The sequence below is a fragment of the Melanaphis sacchari genome, unplaced genomic scaffold (genome assembly GCF_002803265.2).
Source record: "Melanaphis sacchari strain LSU unplaced genomic scaffold, SCAv2.0 Contig48_pilon_pilon, whole genome shotgun sequence".
Classification (NCBI taxonomy): domain Eukaryota; kingdom Metazoa; phylum Arthropoda; class Insecta; order Hemiptera; family Aphididae; genus Melanaphis; species Melanaphis sacchari.
The window spans coordinates 292,936-315,983 of record NW_020271327.1 but is presented as its reverse complement, the minus strand read 5'-3'; the positions used below and the strand labels follow the sequence as shown (position 1 = coordinate 315,983).

At 26.5% G+C, this 23,048-nt stretch overlaps 1 protein-coding gene across 1 annotated transcript; it reads right to left on the bottom strand.

Moving 5' to 3' along the window:
- Window positions 1-352: 352 nt before the first annotated feature.
- Window positions 353-16,101, bottom strand: LOC112598594 (E3 ubiquitin-protein ligase RBBP6). The gene is made up of 17 exons (XM_025345123.1): window positions 15,502-16,101; window positions 14,709-14,796; window positions 13,942-13,984; window positions 13,823-13,867; window positions 13,667-13,755; window positions 12,925-13,042; window positions 12,741-12,865; window positions 12,530-12,684; window positions 12,233-12,460; window positions 11,128-11,614; window positions 10,880-11,043; window positions 10,644-10,806; window positions 10,259-10,465; window positions 9,994-10,185; window positions 9,815-9,913; window positions 8,147-8,260; window positions 353-2,672 (listed from the first exon to the last, which is right to left on the bottom strand). The coding sequence occupies exons 1-17, from the start codon at window positions 15,665-15,667 to the stop codon at window positions 353-355; spliced, it is 4,803 nt and encodes a 1,600-aa protein (XP_025200908.1). The 5' UTR covers window positions 15,668-16,101.
- Between the last annotated feature and the right edge of the window lie 6,947 nt (window positions 16,102-23,048).

Genomic DNA, 23,048 nt, shown 5'->3' with positions numbered 1-23,048 from the left:
TGTTGTTCAAAATTGGAAAAAATTGATTATCTAGTACACAAATTTATTTAACATGTCTTTAACGTAATCACAAATAGTTATAATGTCATCGTCCATATTTACAAAAATAATATATATATATATACACATATATAATTAAAATAATAATTATAAGTGATGTACTTATACATAATAACGTCTTATTTATAACAATATATATATATATAAAATTGAACAAACACAGTTTAAATTAAATTAGGTACTATAAAAAAAAGAAGGTATTAAGTCAATAAAAAAATTGGAGTAAGAACAATTAAAATTTATTTTTACAATGACTATAGAAAATTTAATGTTTGGACATGAATTTTGTTTTCTATTTATGTTTAGTCTTTTTCTTCTTTTTCAGCGGTTTTTTATGTAATTTGTGCTTACGCTGCTCTTTTTTCTTCTTTTTTTTATGTTTACTACTATTACCATCATCAGACTCTGAAGATGAATCAGAATCATCAGAATCTGAACTACTGGCTAATTTCTTCTTTTTTACGTGTTTTTTCTTTCGTTTTTTTGTCTTCTTCCTCTTTTTGGATCGAACTGGTGACGAATCTGTTGATGAACTTGAGCTGCTGGAGCTACTTACTGAATCATCTGATTCTTTATCTTTGGGTAATTTTTTAATTTCTTCTTCGTCGTTATTGTCCAAACTCTCATCACACACTTTACGGTCTGGTTCAAGACGACGGTTTTTTCGTTCCTTTTTTTCAGTTTCTTTATCTTTTGGCTTCAATTTTTTCACTACTTCTTCTCGTTTTTCATCTTTTTTCTTTACTTCAGTTTTTTCCAAACGATCTTCTTTTTTAATAACATTTTTATGGTCTACTGTACGATGATGTTTATCGTCTGGTCTAACTATTCTACGGGTTTCAACTTTCTTTGGTTGGTCTAACTTTTTCTCATCGTCACGTCGAGAAGGTCGACTAGAAGAAATAGTTCTTTCAGTTTTGGCAATACGATCTTTTTTTAATGAATCTCTTCGAGTTTTCGAAGACGCTCTGACTTTTCTAGGTGGCTCTGGAACGATAAGCGTAGAGTGCACTCGGACAGGAGACCTAGATCGAGAGGACTTCCGCTTTTCATTTCTTGATTTGTAATGTTTATCATCTTTATCTTCTATTTTTTCACCAAGTCTGTCTTTAGCTGATATACGTTTTATACCATCTTTATTCTTCTTTTCATCTAATAAATCCAATGGTACTGTTATCTGTATAGAGCGACCTAATGTTCTAGCTTCTCTCTGAATAGATAATGAATCTGCTGCATCAGATTCTAAATTTTTTTTATCTTTTTGTTTTGACGCGTAATCATCTCTTCTTGACGACTTCTCTGTTCCTATTTTCACATCTGATGATTTATCATTAGATTTCCGTTCCCGGTTAGTCCATCTATCTTTGATGTTTCCCGGTTTTTTATCTTTCACATCTAGTCTCTTTTCCTTATCGACATCATTTTTTTTATCTTTTGAATCAAGTTTTTTATCCTTGATAATATCTTGTTTTTTATCTTTAACATTCTCGACTTTTTTATCCCTACTGCTATCCGTTTTTTTTTCTTTAACATATTCAATTTTTTTTTCTTTAGAAACATCAGACTTTTTTTCCTTTACACTATCTGGTTTTTTCTCTTTACTCAAATGTTTTTCTAATTCGATTTTTTTGTCTTTTATTATATCTAGCTTTTTATCTTTTATGCCTTCAGATTTATCAACAACAGTTTTTTTACCTGATATATCTAGTGTTCTAACAGTTTTTTGAAATATAGCGTTTTCTGCTCGTTTTAATACTTCATTTGTCACAGAAACTTGATTACAATCGTTATGAAATTCTGAATTGTCTACAATACTTCCTTCTTTTTGTTTATCTACATCAAACTTATCATCTGTAGTATTGGTATCTTCTTCAACTTCCCATTTTGATCGTTCGGGCAATTCTGCTAAGACTTCTGGTTCTTTTGGTTTTTCTTCAATTTTTTCTCCCAAGGTTTCTTCTTTAGACTTCATATAAGTTTCAGTCTGTTCTGTTATTTTAAAACTGCCCCAACTAGTATCCACGGGTGCTACTTCATCTAAGTCACCATAAAGTCCATCTGAGACATTTTGGGCATTTTTAACTTCTTCTTTAACTGCAACAAATTCGAATGGAGGTGGTGATTCAGATGTTCCAGGAGCAGCTGGTTCTTGGTTAGATTGATTAGCCCCTTCGATTTCAAGCTTTATTTCTTCTTCACTGATTTTATTTTCTTTTTCGTCGCTTTTTTTACCATCATCCTTTTCTTTTTTCTCTCTACTTTTTTTCTTCTTTTTTTTGTCTAAATCTATATCTTTTTTCTTTTTTCTTTTTCCCTTATCTTTTTTATCTACGTCTTTATGATTCTTTTCGGGAGACAGTTTATGTTCTTGTCTTTGTTTTTCAAGTTTATGTTTGATAGGCGATTGACTTTTAGATTTCTTTTTTTGTTTATCTTCTTCCTCCTTCTTTTCTTTTTCCCGTTCTCTGATTTCTTTGTCACGAATTTCATCCCAATCACGCACTAAATTAGGATCCATTGCATAGTGTGGATCAAATTGTGCATAATTGTTAGCGTAATCTGTTGAACGGTCAATGCCAATCTCATAATGCCCTTCAAATTGTCCACGAAACCTGTTAAAAACAAAACAAAAGTAAATCTGTTAATAAACTATGTTAGGTTTATCTCATTATAAATAAAAAATAAACTCATTCGAGATGTTAATAGGCTTAAATGTTCATATAATAATAGGCCAAGATATCTGTGAAAATGATAAGATTTTTATAGTTCTCTAGTATACTCGTTGAATCCCAATACTTTATACAACATTATCTGATATTAATTTTGATGTTGCAACAAAATAAATAATTGTTTTGATCCATGCGATTAAAGATGTAGTATAATGTTCGATGTAACGTACTGCATTGTTGTTGTACCTGTAAACTTCTATGATTTTTTAGGCCAGTATTTAACACAAGTTTTAGATTTATTTCTAAATGGCTAGAAAAGTGAAAAGTTGATTTGATTTACCTTTTGTCTTAAAATGGTTCCAAAATTGGCTGGAACATCTGCATTATTTTGACAGGACAAGATGATTATAAAATGGATTGATATTATCAACAAGAAATGTAATTAGGATAATTTGATGAAGGACTAATTTGATATATTTAAGTATACATTGAATAATTATAACCAAAAGTTCCTAGTACGACTCAAAAACTTCAATTAATAAATGTGCATCTAAGAGTTATCTCAAACTTAAAAGACATCTTTCAACTTGTCCAATATTAATTATTTTGTTCATAGTAAATAAATAATTTAACAGATTAAAATGTCAAATATACAATTAAAAAGTTAAAAATAATTAAATTAAAATTTGTATGATTACACTTAATGAAAAGAAATATAATTTTATTTCGTGTATTGGACAATGGACACGTGAAACATGTGGTATTAATATGTTAAAGAATAACTTATTGCATAGTCTATGATTACTAAAATCGTTAAAAGAAACTAATAGATTAAATATATTATTATTAATAATTTTTAATAATTTCTTAATATAATGAATTGCTATCCAAGCGTAAAATACAGAAATTGTATAATATAAATTTAGATTATTTTAAATAGTGCTTATTGTATTTTTATTATTTAACATAAAAAAAAAAAAAAAAAAATGATAATAATAATAATAATAATAAATAAAAAGTTGGCCTATTAATATTATAGCTCATTTCAAACATTAAAATATTTAATATTACAAAAATTTGATAAAAATAACAATTTACACCGTTAAAAACACAAAAGTATGAAAAAAGATTTGTTAAAACTAGCCAGAAAAATAAAAGTACATTAATTTTAATAGAATTAACAACATAATAAAAAAATAACCATATACAATAACTTTATCAGAATATAATTATTTCCAATTATTATCAATTGTTTTATAATGATAATGCAAATTTTTCAATAATGAATAAAATTTCAAATTACAAAAATCATCAATGTAAAACTTAACCACATTTTATTAAAATAATAAAATAAGATTCATCATTAATATATAAAATGATTATGGGTTAAAGCATCATTTTATAAATGTATACAAAAAAAATCCTTTATAACAGATAAAAATGTTTACATTGGATCTATAATTAGAATAATTTTAAATAGCCTATTTTAATTTTATTACATATTCAGTCTTAATTTTAAGTCTTAGTCTTTATCAGAGATACATTTCAATGAATATATGATCTTAATACAAATTAAAAAATATATAAGCAAAATGGGATAATAAAATTCAATTATTAAGTACAATTATAATAAATATACAGATTCATCACAGCTTAAAATATCACAGATACAATAAAAAGATTAATTATTACTAATAAACCATACATAGTTATAAAATGAATCACAGATATTAAATCTATATATATACATATATATGTATGTATATATATATATATATATTATACATAAAAATATAATATAAAGTTAGAAATATAATACACAAATCATTGGTATAATTTATTAAATCAGTCAGTTTACAGAGAACAGTAATTCCATTATACAAGTCTGTATAAAAATTTAAAAACCACAAGTAGGTAAAACAGAATTATCATTATAATAAAAAATTTAAATAAATCAACAAATATTTAATAATAGTAGAAGATATAATAAAAATGAAATAATTTTAATTTAAAAATAAATTATATTATTTAGGTATATATTAGAATGTGAAATATTTTATATTTTCTAACTTATAGCATTACTCATTGTCAACAAATTTTATAATAGATAATGATATAAAGTTTGTTTTAAATTCCATTAAATAGTTTAATAAATCAGTAAGAACAAATATATTCAATTTAAAGTGAAATAAAAGTGAATAAAACTTTAATTTTTTGTAAAAATAGGACAATATTATATATTTTATAATCAATTTATACTTGTTTAACTTTTTTAATGCTTCAATAACTTTAAGTATTAAATATTTTTAAAAATACACAGTGGTGGAACCAAAACCTAAGAGTAAGTTGATTGAAATGAGTAAATCAAATATTAAAGTAGAACAAAATGTACACCTAATAAATTCAGTTATAGGAATGTAGTATATGAAAGAGCCAAGTGTAAACTTCATGTGAGGACTTCGCCTATCATTAATGAGTATTGTAAGACGACATGCATAATCCAACCCAAATTGGTTTTTGGAAATTAGTTGAATATTATCAGGATTATTAATTACTTGTACTTTATTTTACAGACCATACTTAAATGAAAAAAAGGGGTTAAGTTAGCTGGAATAAAAATATTCCTTTATAGTAGTAACTAAATAAATAGAAACAGAGAAATAATAGTGCCTAGAATTTAGATCATTTGACTGCAAATCAAGCACATAAATGCTACGGTGAATACACTTTACAGCCTTTGTTATCACTATTCATAAGCAGCTTTGGTTAAAATTTAAATGAAATGTATTATCTCAAACCTCTAAAAATGATATCAAATTTTTGCCTAGTGTAGTATCATCTTACAAGTTGACATTATAAAAATATTTAAGAAGCACCAATTTGGAATAGTATTTTCTGATAGCTGTATTATAGATGTAATATAACTAGTATTGTAGTATATTTTATTTAAAAAAAATAATAGACAGAGGTAATTTTGATAATTTTAAAATTAGAGGAAGTTTTTCAATTTTTTTAAGGTTAAAATACTTAAAATAACTTGAGTTAAGGATAAGTACTAGACTGTATTAAACTTGCCTACCTTTCTCTTCCAATAATAAAAAAAAATTTTCATGTATGATTTGGCTATCTTAAAATTGGACAACTACTAGTAAATTAATAAATAAATAATTTAAATAATTTTTTTTTAAATTAAAAACAATGTAAAAAACATCAATAACTAAAAAAATCAACAAGTACTCTTGCACTATTTAAAATTTAATAAGATAATAATGAGCAAATTGAAGTTAGGCAAATTACTATTTTATCCGCATAATAAATAAAATATATTTGGGCAAGTTCATTAAAAAATATTTGAGCAATTATTCACAATTTGCAAGACTCACTAGTTGAATGAAAATCATATTTGTAAACAGCAATATCGCTCCATTACCACTAAATATATAACATGAGATTTGTACATAAAAATATTTGAATCTCTTTGTGCATCATATTTATTATTCTAGAATAACTCTAAAATAAATTATTTCCCCTCCAAATTGAATTTAAATGATAACACATATCTAAATAATATCTATGAACAATGATAACACTGACAACACATATTTACAAAATTGAATGTAAAATGTGAATAATCGAAGAATAGATTTGCATAAAAAAAAACCTTTTAATACACTTTGTATTTATTAAATTGTATGTTTAGTCTCACTATGTAATCATTTCAAATATATCGTTTGCAAAATAAAAATAAATAAATCAGTATTTTTAGTTACTTGCTATTGTTCTACAAAAGTAAATTATTTGGTTTAAAAATTATTAAGTGCTATCTTTCAATTATATATCAATATCTAATTATAGAATTCTAAAACTAATTAGGTCCCACACTTGGTAATAAATTAAGTTTGAAAGATTCTTAATCAATCTATTTCAAATAAGTTATAAAGATTTAATAAATGGCGCACATTTGTAAAAATTATCAGTAAATAAATATGAATTTGATACATGAAGTTGTTATACTAGTATAGTTTACTAAACATTGGTCTATCACACCTAAATCCCACGAGTAACTGATGTTTGACAATAAATGCAATTCTATAAATTAAAAGAATGTAAGAATCAAGAGAATATAATATTTGCAATTCTTCAAAAATACAGTACTCATTGAAAAGTTATTATTTAATCAAGGAAACTTTAGACGAATACATGTCAGATGACAATACTTTAGGAGTAAAAACAGCACATTATATATTACAATTTCAAATGAAGAAAATTTAAAAAAATGTATTATTTGATTTTTGGTACTTGTTATACTATTTAATAATAAAAAAAAAACGAACTAATAATAATCATTTGTGAATAAAATAAGTAATGCAAATGTATACAAACCCAAGTCAGTTAAAAATAAGGAATAATTATTGATAAAATATTCTTCAAATATATAATAGCAAAATAAAAATATTATTCACATCATAGCATTATAATAGTTTTAAATCAGTCATTTGAGCTCATTATGCTAAATTGCCAAAATTTAATTCAATTTTTACACTCGCCAAAAAAAAAAAAAAAATTATTATAATTCAAGTCCTCAGAAGATAAACATTACTGTAAAATACATACATTCTTGTTTTGTTCAAAATGAAAAATTAAAATCATTGTAAACATTGGACTTGGATATACTATTGTAATGTAATAAATAATATTAATAATAGTATTAAAATTATATTTTTAAACTATATAGATTATACAATTAATGTTTACTGTATTCATTAATTATTTAAAAATATATATATAAATAAACTACTTATATTCATTTTACATATGCCAGATTCAATATAAATGTTGACAACTCATTTTAAGTATGACTGTTGGCTAACAAAGAATTATACTTTTATAGAAACAAACAAATAAAAACTTATTTAAAATACATAAGGTTTAAAAAAATAAATTGGAAATTATTTCAAATTTTAAAAATTTATGATTTATACAATCCTTTATATTTATATATCAAAATTAAATTATAAGTAGGTGGCTAATAGAGATCAATAAGTAAAAATAAAATAAAAAATTTGACAATGAATATTCTGTTGAACTAACTTGAATTTTTCATAGAATTTACAAAGACATAAGAATATCACAATATTTTATCACAGAATTGATTTGAACAAATAATACATTTCCATAAAAAATTTAAAATTAACGTATCAAAAAAAAATAATAAAAAAATAACAACACCTAATCAAATATTTATGATATAAGCTGATAAATAATTATAGTTGAAAATTAATAAGATTTTGAATTAAAAAAATTCATGTTGGTAATAATGATTAATTGGGTTTCCTTCTTGTGGTAATCTACAGTGTTCGAATATGAACTCACTATCGGTACTAGATACTGCAAAAACATTTACAACAAAACTGTACCTGTGTGATTGTTGGTATGATTGTGATGATGTTCCTTTGCTCCAGGCGCCTCTACCACGCCAATTTCCTCCCTTAGGTCCAAAATTGTCATCTTCTCTATGGTAGTTGCTAAATCTAAAATAAATATAATAAATATTTAAGTTTTTATAATTAATTTTCAATATTTTCAAAACTTATTAAATATTAAACATGAAAAACAAATTAGAGATACATTAAAGTCTAGTTAATTTAATTCTAGCTTATACTATTTATATTTTTTTTAATTTATAAAAAAAAATATTTAGACCTATTTAATATAAAATAGTTAAATAAAAATGAGAAGTTATTTTAATGAGAAATAAAATGTATTAAAGTCGATAGTTTAACTAAACTAATTCAGTGAACCCGACTTATAACAGACACCTCTCTCAATGGACAATATCTATTCTAATGTAATTCAACATGAAATAACTGACCTTATCTGTTACAGACAGTTATATTTTTTATCAATACTTTGGTAACCAACGGCAATATTTAAAAGCTTATACTTTTAATATTAATTACATATGAATGTAAATACTGCGCTACAGTGTCACAATAAGACCTCAATTAAATTCCATGATATGGATTATGACTGAGTAAACAAATGAGTACTTTTATATTTCCAATAACAATAATGTTACATGATGATAACAATAGTCATAATTAAGAATAATATGTGGTTAAATATGTATGAACATTATATTTAATATGTAATAATATTTACTATTAGATTGCAAAAGCAAATTTTATTTTTAAAAAAAAGTCAGTACACACTTTTGATTATCTAAAGAGTGTCCGTTATAATAAAGGTTTTACAGTAGGCATGTTTTGGCGAATTAACAGGCGCAAATGCTAGTAAACTGTTAAATGATATCATTTTTGTAAATATTGTTGCTGTATTAGTTACAAGTAACTAATTTCTTAAAAAGTTTAGTAGTAAATATTGTAGTTAGCGATTTTGACTTGGTAAGAGGGTTTACTGGAATTTAGTTACCAAAAAGTTTATAATAAAAATTAAATAATTCATGTATTATCTGAATTTAAAAATTAATTATACTCTACAGTAGTTTTATAATGTCATTCATCAGTAAAATCAGGAACAACTTATTCCATGAGAAACTCATAGTTCATAATGTACTGCACAAGTGTAATTAATGATTGATAAATTAAAAAAAGTAGACTACTATGCTATAATTTAGAAATGTTAACTTTCCAGTAAGAGGTTGATTTTAAAAATTTGAAATTTGTAGGTATAAGCCGGTACTTCTATGATTAGTAATATCAGATATTTCAGTAAACAAAATGTTCATAATAGGATTCTTGCGTTTCTGTTAACATTCTATAACCATAAACTTATTTACTGAACAGTTCACAACACCAAAACACGCCTAGTATACTAAATTAATAATAAGCACAAAAATGAATTATGTTCTGTATAATAATACAATATTAATGTAAATTATACTACAGTATTTATTTTTACTAAGCTAGAAAACAGAAATTGTATTAAATTATATGACTTGGGATATATTGAAAAAAAAATACTTCAATGTGGTAATTAACAAATACTTAAGTGTTATGATTTAAAATCAATTATATTGACTACAGGATAATAATTTTTCTCAATTGAATTCAAAAAATAAATACCTAGCAGGTGAAGAGTAAAAAGAAGGAGATCTTGATCTAAAACGAGGTGATGGTGACAATCGGTTTCTGTGAGTTAGAGATCGAGATCTTGAACGACTTCTAAAATTAAATATGTATAAAATCATGAAGTAATTAATACAAGTATAGTTTATATCGTAACTATAGTGATTTCACTTTACCTTCGATGAAGAGATAAAGATCTGGATCTTCGTCCTTGGATATCACGACTTGGACTACGAGTTCTTCTTCTCGATTTAATTGGTAAACGTTTTAAAGGAGACAAACTCTTCTTACGTTTTCTTACAGGACTACGAGAACGCGTGCGGCTACGTCTTCTAGGAGTTATTGATCTATTACGTAGTAAAGGTGACCTATAATGATCATAAGAAATATATGGTATGAAGTGTTAAATAATATCATCATTATTTATTTTTATTGTAATACCTAGATATTGATCGCATTCTATGATTCATTATCCTTGACGGTGAACGACTTAGACTGCGAGACCGTTCCCTAGACCTAGATCGAGATAAAGATCGAGATCGAGATCTAGATACAGAATGACGAGCTCTCATATCCCGACGTTTACTGTCACGCTCTCGAAGTATTCGCTGAAATACTGCTAATGGATCATCTATAGTCCTTTTAGTGCTAAATAAATAATAAAATATAAAATTCAGAATTTATAATATTTTACTGCGAGCTTTAATAATTAAAGAAAATTATAATTTAAAAAAAGAATAAATAAATATTTTAAATGGATATATATTGAAATTAAATAAATTTAATTAAATGCATAAAAATTCTATATTTGCTTTTAAAATCTTACTTTATATAATTTCCCCCATTACGATAATCTGGACGATAACTAGAGCCCACTGGCTGTCCACGAGTTGGTCTCCTACTATATCCTCGATGGTAACCTCGACTTCTCATATCCACAGGCATATTATATGGATCATAATTAGACATGGGTGGAGGTGGATAATAACCTATAAAAATAGTCTTAATTTTAAAGCAAATATTGTATACATACATGAATTAAATATTATAGATAATATTTACCAGTAGGATAACCTGTTCTCATCATTGGTTGAAGAGGTCCAGTTTGGTTATCAAATTTATCCATTTGATGATGGTTTGACTCGGGAGGATGCATTCCTTCATCTGATGAAGCATTAGCTGGGCTATTGTTTCTGTCTAATCCAGGTGGTGGAGGATTATGAATTCTAAAACAATTATTAGATTTGATAATTTATTATTTTTGTTTTTTTTTTAATTAATACTAATATAAATGACTAAAATCAACTTACGGTTGCATCTGATTATAGCCAACATCAGGTTGAATCGATGGAGGTGGATGAGCAAAAGGAGGTGGTGGTACTGAAATATCTGCGGGTCCTACGGGCAAACAAGGGCGCATGTGAGGGTGAGGGGGGATAGATAAAGATTGAGAATTAAAACGTGCAATATGTTGTACACGATTTTCTGTAGATTTAGCGACTGAGTGTCGTGTATTTTGGAAAGTATTAACAGGTATGTAAACATTTGTATTGTTGGGACGATTATTATTGTTCACAGATACTGGTGGGACTTGAGATTGAATTTGAGATTGATTGGTCGTCTTAAATGTAGAATGATTGTGAGAATTATTATTGATTGTACCAATTGCAGAATAGTTACGTTGAGTTTTATCAATAGGGTCACCAACAGCAGCAATTTTTTGATAAATTTCATCTTTGGATACTTCAATTGAAGGATCAGACGGTGGTGATTGGGTGCTAGCTGGAATGATCACTTCTGAAAGTTAAATTCTAGATGATATAGGTAATTTAATTTGAAGAATAATAAGAAATATATAGGACCAGAAAGAATAGGACCTAGGATAAAAATTATAAGAATATTATACTTAGAATTCCTTATGCGAGTAGTAACATATAAAATTAATATTGCTGCTGGAAAATATTTTGCAATCATGAAACAAAAGTAATAGTTATCATACAAATCATTTAAAAATCAAATATAATTTAAACAGTAGTCAGTAGACTATTTGTTAAGCTTCCAAAATTTAAATTGCATTCACTTTAAAAAAATGTAAGTTATAATGTATACATCATAAAAGTAAATTTTGAAATTTAAACTTTATAAAACTAGATAAATAAATAGCATAAATTATGTTATTTTATAATTTAATTTAGTATTATCTCCAACATCTGGATCATAGCTTAAATAAATTATAAATTTGAATTTTCATTAAATAAAAAAAGATACACAATCTTTGATACTAATATGAAGCATTCAAAATACAAACAAAAAGGTTGAAATTCAATAATGTATGATTGGAAAAATAAAAGGTTAAGAAAGATGAAAAGTAACTTTGGAGAATGGAATGAAATAAATAAATAATATTTAACTTACCTTCTTTTGGTGGTTGAATATTAATTTTGGGAATTGGCGCCTGCTCTTTAGTGGGAGTTGTTTTTTCTTTTACAGTTTCAATACGTTTACTATATCCAGTTTTATCTTTGAAGCCATTTACAGCATTACGTAAATATCTATTTGGTATTAAAGTTTCTGGTGAGATTTCTTTTCCGTGACAATCTGGACACTCATTTTCCTCAGATTCTAAAAGAGCATTTCGAATACCTAGGATTGATAAATAATAAATACTAAAAGATTTTACTTTTGATTAATGAAATAAAAAATGTAATTTACATTCATCACAAAAAGAAGTCCCACAACAGGGCATCATTATTGCATCAGTTAATAAATCAGAACATAATGTGCATAATAAATCTTCAGGAATTATTACTTTTTCTACTTTAGTTTCTTGTTTTTTTTGTGGTTTCATACTTTGTTTATAAGCTTCCCTAAAATAAAATAAACATTAATAAATAAATCAACCCACTATATTTAAAATACTTACTGGTCAATACTAGGAACTGCAAATGTGCCCAAACCAGTTAACATTGCTCCAGGAACTGAAGGACCATCAACTGGTACCAAAAATCCTCTTGGAATGCCTGTAGCTTTTTTAATGTCAATTGGATCCTTTAAAAAATATTATATTAGATTCTAAGCTATTAAAAATAATTAATAATTGATCTTACTGCAGTTGTATTATTATTAGGACAATTTTTTATCCAATGACCAGGATTATGACATCGATGACAAACATAATTTAAAGGTACTTCACCATACTGATTTCCGCCTCGAATTTTCACAAAACTAAAATGAAAAATTGAATTAAATTTTATAAGAATGTATTATTAGTATTAGATACATCATAATAAATGATATAATGAAATAAAAAGCTGCAGGTTAAAAGTATAAAATTATCAATTAAAAAAAAAAAAAAAAAAAAAAAAAAAAAAAAAAAAAAAAAAAAAAAATGAAAAAAATAGTTCTAGAAAAAAAAATAAGCTAATAATAATGTAAATGACCACTATGATTTTAATAAGTGTTTAAACCAAAACTATGACAAAAAATATTATTTAATAGTTTTCAGCTATATTTTAAGTAAGTGGTAGATGTTTGTAATTTTTCTGCGAATGGGTGATAATCTGTTTGTACTATATTATTTATAATGTTGAAAAACTTTCAAATATTAATATATTGTTTACAATTAAATGTAGTGTAATTAAAAAGAGAAATATTAGTAATACTAAAATTTTAGATTAAAAACGATTGATATAAAATCATTTGCTTATGGGGTAATAAGTTTTTTATGAGTTGATAGTAGAGTGATGACAAACAAGTACTAAAAATGTCATGAAATAAAAATTGTGTTTTAACTATTCAAATATTATAAAAAATACTTTATACTTATAATTATTCTAATAAATTAGTTACTTAGATGGATCATATTCTTGTGTAGATTGTGCCATCATAGCATTGATTTTATCTTCTTCACTTGCATTAGAACCAAGTAAATCTGCACCCTATAGAATTTTAATGTTAATATTTTAATTTGATGATACATTTTATTAGAAAAAAATATAGTTTTACCTTAAGCTTAGCAGAATCTGGTTCATGTGAATCTAAATTTAATATCTATTAAATTAAAATATCAAATTAATAAATTAAAAACAATAAAAATAAAGTTTAATAAATTTTATCAGATTTACCTGTTTTGAAAGGACAAGTTGATTATTTTGTTCAGCTCTTTCCCTAAAAACAAAAATACAAACTGTTATAATTTGTTGTCAATTAACCATTTAAATGTAATTGAACTATTAAAATGCTAGGTATATTAGATATCAACATAAGCTTTCTAAAAGAAAAACAAAGCATAAAAAAAATTAACTAATGATATTCAGATTTTAAAGTGTTTGAAAATATATTGTACCTCATATTAATATTAAATTTGGTCTGAAATTTTTGTACACACAAAGAGATCTTAAATTGGATAACAATTTTAACAAGAAAATAAACTGTGTAGTTCAATTATTGTAAAGTACTTATTTTAGATAACAATTTGCATTCAGCAGTTCCAATTTAGTATTATTAGCTTTAATATAAGAGTGAATTAACCATTATTAAATTTAAAAGTAAGAACATAATCGGGTTTTTTAGATAAGAATAAAAAAGTGTAAAATAATAAAATTTGTTTAAAATTAAAATATACAATACTTTAAAAACTAAAAACAAAATACATAATGTTCTTACCGTTATATTTTAAAATTAATTAATTAATTCTGGTATTAAAGCCAATAACACCTTACTTGGCTACCTAAGGTAAACTTGTTTACTTGTCTGTTTATAAGACAGAGGATAACATACTGTTGGGGCATCTTTAAGATAATTAAGTTTAAGTTATTGAAAGTCAATTATTTGCTTTATTTTACTTTAAAACATATAAATTATAAAATAAATAAATAAACAGAATACATACCATGCTTTTTTTTGTTGAGTTGTAAGTGGTATCCTTGAAACAATTAATGATGTATTTTTTGGAATTAACGTTTGGTCATCTGTATATTCTAAAATAATAATTTAAGATCATTAAAACATGGTATATTGTGTATAAAATCAATGTATTCATTTAAATAGAACTAAGCAAAACCATTTGATGTGTGCAAACTGCAAGTATAATATGATACTAATTTTGAGTTCATGCTTTAGTATCTCCATTGCCTTTCATGTCATATTTGATAAAAATAGTCAATATATTCAATCCAGGTTTAGTTAAAATGTTGGTAGAATAATTAATTTTTTTACTAAATATAACGAAATTATAACATTCTAGACTTAAATGAACACAAAAAAAGAATAGTACCTAAATAATGGCAAAAATAAATTATTACAAAGCTTCATTAATTTTTAAAAACCTATAAGGAATTTAAAGATAAAAAAAAAACTAAAAGTATTTAAATTAATAAGTTAATTTATCCTTTAAAATAAAAATGTGTAAATAAAGAATTTGTCAAATTAAATAGGTATGTTGTCATGCAAAAATCATGATTAGATTTAAATTATATTATATAAGTATAAACCGAATATTTTACTTTATAAAGATAATCATTGCTTAAATTTATTTAATGGTAGTAAGAAAAAATGACTCAGTGAAAAATCAATGACTAGATAGCTTAACAGACAATCACAAGTATTATGAAAAATTTTAGAGATAATATCTATTTTAATACCTAGACAAAATTACACAAAATGTATACTGTTGTTAACCTTACCTTCGTTGGTCTGGGCATTGGTGACCTGTAGATCAAAATCAGTGTTCTTGCCGATCTGTTTCTGATGAAGTATAGCCTTTTTTAAATCTCTCACAGATATGTGAAGACCATCGAACGTGATCGTATCATAAGAAATGGCGGATTTGAACTTGTAATGAACCGACATAATGAAACTTTAATAGCATGCGTTCAGGCCTCAGAGTTCGATTTTATTAGTATACAAATCAATTGACTTAATTAATTGTTTATATATTTTTACGACTGAGACTTGATAAATATTCATATTGTTAAGAGATGAGAGTTAAGCCCCGAGAAATATCTGGAAAACTCACCCATCAGTAAAGCTGACCGGGCGGTGGGGCTCGAACGAATTAGATCAGCTAATCTGTCCGATAACGACAGATAGACAGATGCGGCTAACAATAAACGACTTAACGAGTGGAGAATTCAGTTGTGTAGCAATATGTTTCAGATCGAGTAATAATAGTAATAATAATAATAGTAAAGGTGTAAGACTAAGCCACTGAGAGGCTAATGCCCGAGAAACGGAGGAGAAATGAATAAACGATAAATAAAATCCGAAACATGTAAACACTAAACAACACGAACAGCATACCGAACGTTTTCTACTTTCGTACGGTCGTGCATGACAGTGTCGCCAAAATGGGCTTGTTGTACGACCACAGCACGGTAAACACTGCGATTGAACCGCTCAAATTATTATTATATAATTATTATTAAATTATTATTCAACGTTTTAATTGTAGATTCATAGTCATTTACCTAGGACTTTCCGCTTAAATTATCGCCGTTATATACCTATTGGCTATTATGTATTATTATTTTTATTACATCATACATACACAGGTACGTGTTATCGTCAATAACAAAAACAAGTTAAAATATTAAACATTAATTTTTTAAATTATTATTTTAGAATGAATGATTAAGAAAACAAAAATAAAACAAAACAAAACAAGTAACAACGTACAATACTATAAAAACCAAAAATTAATTAAACAATTTTTTTTATTAAGCTATAATAAAAATAAATGCATTTTTATATTGCATTTTTTGAGATTTTTTTTGAGCATTAAAATCCCAGCCCTACTCATCACTCATCAGTAATCATAGACCTGTAGTCCCGTACAATAGATATCTTTAGTCCATATCACTAAACGTCTATGATTTTAATCATACACAATTACTATTATTCTTCGATCTTCACAGACCGCTGTTCATTTGTTAATTATTATTAATAAGAAATTGGAATGTAAATCAAACCAGTTACATTAGAGGCTAGAGCTTTAAGGGCTTGGAATTGGATGATCTTGAAATAACTAAAAGATAGTTAAGTGGGTACCGTTCCGTTGCGGATTACGCGTTTACGTGCTGCCGAGTGAGTCGCTCTAGCGGGTATGTTAAATCTAAATTCAATAATATATCACAGTTTATAAGTACCTACATGAAAAACGGTTCCTGAACGGAGACGGTCAGTCAGTCTGTAATATTAAAAAATATATTTTAAAATACCTACCTAGAATGTTTTTTGATGTAGGTATCTATTAATAGCTATATTAAAGTCATGTAGGTATTTTGATCGTAATGGGTTGACATAATTTTTTAAAAAAACTTTGCATTTATTATATTATTGTAATTAACTTTTGAGTAAATAACACCCTACTGTAAGTAAATACTGTAAAATAGTGTGAAAAAGTTCATAGTATAAATAGATAATATCTCAAGATCAAATAATAAACGTATTTTTAAAATGTCTCCATGAATAATATTTTTGATTTAAAACAATTAAAATCAACATTATTATTTATCATTAACTACATACGTAAAATATATAGTAATATTAATTCGGTAATCGAGTAAAATATGAAGTTGAAAATTTACATGAAACAAAAATAAAAGCATTAATATAAATATTATTATAATGATTAATAAATAAAATAAATATTAAATTATCAATGTTTTAATTACAAGGTAGGTACATACAATAGTTCTGACAATATTAAATCGGACCCTTTGTCAATTGTCTTTGATAGTGAAATTTGGACTAATATTAACTACTTGAAGTCGTCTTTTTATAACAAGTTAAAGAATAAATTTGTTTTTAAACTACGTATTATACTTACTTTTAAAAATGTCAATATTTCTCTTCTCTTGATAGCTGATATAAATAATTGTTTAATCGGTATTAAATAAACATTTTAAACAAGATACTAAGATGACAATGTTGTGTAATTTTCCTCACCACCTTTAATTATTGTTAAACGACATACAATAACATCGCCCATATAATTTTTGAGGTATTACACGAGGCGCGTTTTTTTATTGTGGTATCCCCAGTAGGCAGTGGATATTTTTAGCAATTATCACTGGGTGACATTAAAAAAAAAAATTACACACATCATAATCTAAATCAATATATGCGCCTAAAAAATACTTTTCAGAATTAAATATACAAAATCTTACTTATATCTAACAACACCATTAACACTCACAATACATAAAGAAGTACAAATAATTTATGTGTTAAACTCACTCTTTTAAGTTAAAAAAAAAGAATCAATAACATACAGTACCTATACATTTTGTTATAAAAGTATAAAAAACAACATATTAAAGTAAATATAAGAACTAGCTTGTAGGAACTAGGACCAAAATAAAATCGAAAATAATTTTTAGATATTTATTGGAACGATTGATGACCAGATGAAACATGTCACATTGTCGCATAAAATAAATTGCTTCTTGCATACCGTATTATTCTATAAGTACCTAAGGAGATCGGTCACACGGGTTTTCCATTGTAGAAAATTTCAATAATTATTTGTACTCCCAAATTCAAATGATCGAACGATATAATATAGATATAAATAAATAACAAAATAAAATATAAGAAATAATTGTATAATAGTTTTAAACATTGTTATTTTTACAAATAATCGTTGTCGCCCAGTAATTAAATATATGGTCTATTAGGAGACAAAAAGTTTTCTCTAGGCGACATTTTTGTCGTCCAGTATATTAGTTAAAATATCCACTGCCAGTAGGCCTAATCCACATCGTAAGTAAAAACGTGTGAATGCCGATTGACTAAAATAATTGATATAGTCAGATTTGTAACTGGACTTTTTCGTGCATAAAATAGATAGTGACGTATATACAGGAGGGAGATATATCCTCTCATGATGATCTTTTTTTTTACTGTTTTCGTTTTAAATACAAATTTGTATATTTATAGTTTTCTGAGTTTTATTCAAAATTAATTATAAATAATTAATCTTTAAAAAAAGAAAACATTATTTACAATTTACTTATTTCTCAAATAAAAAAAATCGTATCAAAGAGGTAAGTAATATTAATTTTTTTCAAGTAGATAAACTTATCTACTATTTTCATTAAGTTTAATGCATAGGTGATTGAAGAAAACAAATTTAAATCGTTAATAATAACGTCAATATCTGAGACAAGTGGTTATAAACCAATTATTGTATCGCCTATCTTACAAATATATGTAGATGTCAAGAATATGAAAATAGGGCGAATATGAAGGATTAAAAAAAGGCGTATAAGCGGTACGAGTCAATTATCGCGCTTTTTTTTTTTTTTGCCATATGGTTGTTATTCACTGAACTTAGTAGTTGGAGATAGTGTTTCTTGATCCACTTAGTCAAAAAAACTTAATTGGCGCGATTCAACGAATATATGTGTTGTTCTCTTCATCTGTGGAGTGTGGGTTATTAGTATATCTTAAAAAAAACACATTAAATCTTTATCATCTGTTAAGCCATTATGTGAGACTCGATGGAAATGTCGAATTTATTATTGTATTAATGCGGTTAAAAATGAAATCTCACAAATAACAGATGCATTGATATAATTAACTGAAAACTGAATTAATTACTGCTGATCATTTAATTATTTCTAAAGCTAATTCACTTATTGAATACAAAGAGAAATTTGATTTTTTAGTTATGTTGTGTATTTGGCAAAATGTTTTATCAAAAATTAACTTAGTAAATCAATATTAAGTCCGAAAATGATGTTGAAACTGCAGTTTTACTTTTAGGTAATTGTACAAAATTTTTGCAAGATTATAGAACAACCGGATATACGGAAGCTTAAAACATTGTAAAGATTTACATATTAAACTAAGCAATGAAACAGAATGTGATATAAAAGGTAGATATAGATTTATATCTATAAAATGAGCGTCCCCAGACAAAATTAATTTAAAAAATGAATAGATTTTTTTATACATTTTATTTATAGAACATTATTATGTTTCGTCAGTATAACATTAAATTATAACAATTAGGAAAAAAATTTAAAATTTTAGGGGGGGCAAATGCCCCGTCTTACCCCCCCCCCCCCCAGGGACATCCATGATCTATAATAAAATTGAGACTATAAGATGATTATATTAAAAAAGAATAGCTTCCAAGTGGACATTCTTTAACTCATTAATGACAAAAAGTTACAAGATACTTTACAGTATCTTAGTTACAAGGTAACTAGAAGAATTATGATGACAATTCCAGTAACGATTGCAAGCTGTGAGAGAAGTTTCAGTTAGATAATAAATACTTACTTAAAATCAACAATGACAGAACACAGAAGACTATCTCAATAATTTGACATTAATCAGTATTGAAAATGTTATAGTCACTACTCACTTAGTAATATCTCAATTCTCAATGAAGCAATAACAGATTTTGCTAATTTAAAATTAAGACAATTTTTTTTCTTAATAATATCAGTGAGTAATAATAATACATCTACAGACTACAGTAGTAAATTGTGCAAACAATAAAAATATCATTGAAGTTACATTTTTAAAGGCGCCTTTAAAAAAAATGTCCAAGGTGCTATATAATAACTCGGGCCAGTAGTGCTTAGCTAATCTGCTATTCTGGCCTCCGCAGAAGGTTGATTTATTAATAGGTGCAACAAATTTTTATGATTTATAATAAGCGAACATCAAATGAAACCTGCGTCAAACGGTCCAATATTCCAAGAGCCATAACTCGGATGGGTAGTATTAGGGTTCACACCAATGTACATAATTATAAAGTTGACCCGTTAAATAACACTAGATGTTACACCGCGTCGATACACACCGGCGTAACATTAGAAACTATGTTGCCACGATTTTGGTATGTAAAAGAGTCTGAAGGAGATGACACCAGCTGGCAGCTATACTATTGAAAAAAAGACGTGCAAAAGGTTTTTTTAATAAAACGGTCTCAAGAGAACTGAATGGTCGATTTTCCTTAAATTTACCATTTAGCGAAAATGCAATACGTCTTGGCGATTCCTACAACATTGTGACACGGTAGGTATAGGTACCTAACACTGCAAAGGTGGGACAGGAAGACAAATCGCATGAGATGAGTACCAGACCCTGACTTCAATTACTTTTCCACAGACCGTCACTAAGATCACCTGTCTGTATTTCTTTTTGTTTTTTTTTATGTATACATAATACATATATTCTGACTTACATCGATACAACGTTGTCAACGCGGTCATTATTATTATTATTACAATTAAACAGTACGAACCGTGTCTTCCAACTATCATTTTTGTAAGTCGTCTAAATTACTAATCCCACTAAACACGTGAGTGGCTGTCCACGTCTTGTGATATTCTAGTCAACAACATTCGCCGAAGCCGTGTCAATCGTTAAGCGTCGTCTACTAAATCTCAAAAGTCGTTTTACAAATAATATAAGATTGAAGAATGAATATACTAATTTTACGAACGAATGTATAAGTTTATAAGACACATGGAGCAAGTAAAAGACGATCAAGTTAATGGTAAAGAAGAAGCGTATTATTTACCGCTGTTTTTAAAGAAACAATAGTATGTCAACACGTCTTCATGTCGTCTTTGACGCTTCATGCAAAATTAGTAATGGTATTAACTTGAATACCTAATACATTGCTAAAAGGGCCAGTTTTGCAAGAAGATTTGATATACATATACTTACTCGTTATCGAACGCATAGTTTCGTAATGTCCGCGGATATTACGATAATGATAGGCAATTCTAGGTAACTAAAACACAGAACCTTTCAACGAATATTATGGTGCACAAAATCAAAAGAAGCTACTAAGATTTTTCAATGTAACATAATTATATACGGAACCATCCGCACATCTTTTTTGGCCACCGTGTGCTTGCATAAACTAGTCGATTCGAAAAAATGTCATTGATCCTAAAACAGCAACGGCTATAAAACAAGATTTTTACACGGGTGACTTTTTAGGCGGTACTTATTCTTATGAATCAGCTGTTCAATCACGGGATGGTTTGATTAAAGCAATGAAAACCACCGGCTTAGAATTACGAAAGTGGGCTTCGAATAATGACAATTTAATTGATGATATATCAAATATCAATAAAACAAGATAGCAAATGACACGCTCCTCATTATAGCGACTACAATTCGATAACAAAAGTTCTTGGATTATTTTGGAGCTCAACCACTAATACGTTAAATTTTAAATTTAAGCATGCACATTCGTACATATTATCACTTATCTGTTATCTTTCATGTTAAATCGAAATTCAATAACTATAGTTTTACATAAAAAATGTTATAGTAGTACCTAAAATTAAGAACTTATATACTTATACTTATTTAGGTACATAATTTTGTTATTATAGAGTAGACTTAGAAAAAAAAATAAACTCGAAATATCAAGATTTCATCAGACGCAAGGTCATTGATGAATTTTGTTTGAAAAACAGAAAATTAGATTTTGTGTTATAGTCATAATGTGTAATATTAATATGTAAAAAAACTAATATAGGTAATAATATTAATGCGTTAAAGAATATCGCGGTCTTATAAATTTATATGTGTACTTATTGATAATAATAAGTATATAAATCCTCAGCATTTTTGACAAACTGTGGTGATGGTAAGTTTACACCCCTCCCTTGACAAAATCATATAAACAGTTAACACGCCACTGAAAATGTGCTTTATATATAATTAAAGAAATGCATAATATTATTTTGAGAATATAAGCAAATAAATATAAAATTATACATTTAATCAAGTGTTAATTAGTTTAATTTTATTATTTAAATTATTTTATTTTTGTCGTAGCACGGCATTCGCTCATTTCCAATTTACTAGCGTTGAATTTAAATGTGTATCCTAGCTTTTTAAGAAATAAATGAAGATGCATGTGCTGAGGAATTATTAGTCATATCATATTAAGTTCAGGGAGTAAAAATGAGTTAAAAATGTTTTGTGTAATTATCGGATTTTATATTAAAAATCGGGTAAAAATGTTATGGGTTACAGGTTTCGTGTTCAAAATTGGGTGTAATTGTTTGTGGGTTTCGTGTCTGAAACTGGATACATTTGTTTATAGGCTAGGTGTATAAGATAAAAAAGTGGGCCAAATTATTTATAGGATAATATAGGTTTTGCGTTCAAAACCGGGTGCAATTGTTTGTGGATTTTGCGTTCAAAACCGGGTACAATTGTTTGTGGGTTTTGCGTTCAAAACCGG

Coding starts and splice junctions, on each gene's coding strand:
- LOC112598594 (XM_025345123.1), bottom strand. CDS start 15,667: ATGTCGGTTCATTACAAGTTCAAATCCGCCATTTCTTATGATACGATC. Junction 10,807..10,879: donor GAGAACAGGTTATCCTACTG/GTAAATATTATC, acceptor CTATTTTTATAG/GTTATTATCCACCTCCACCC. Junction 10,466..10,643: donor AATGGGGGAAATTATATAAA/GTAAGATTTTAA, acceptor TTATTTATTTAG/CACTAAAAGGACTATAGATG.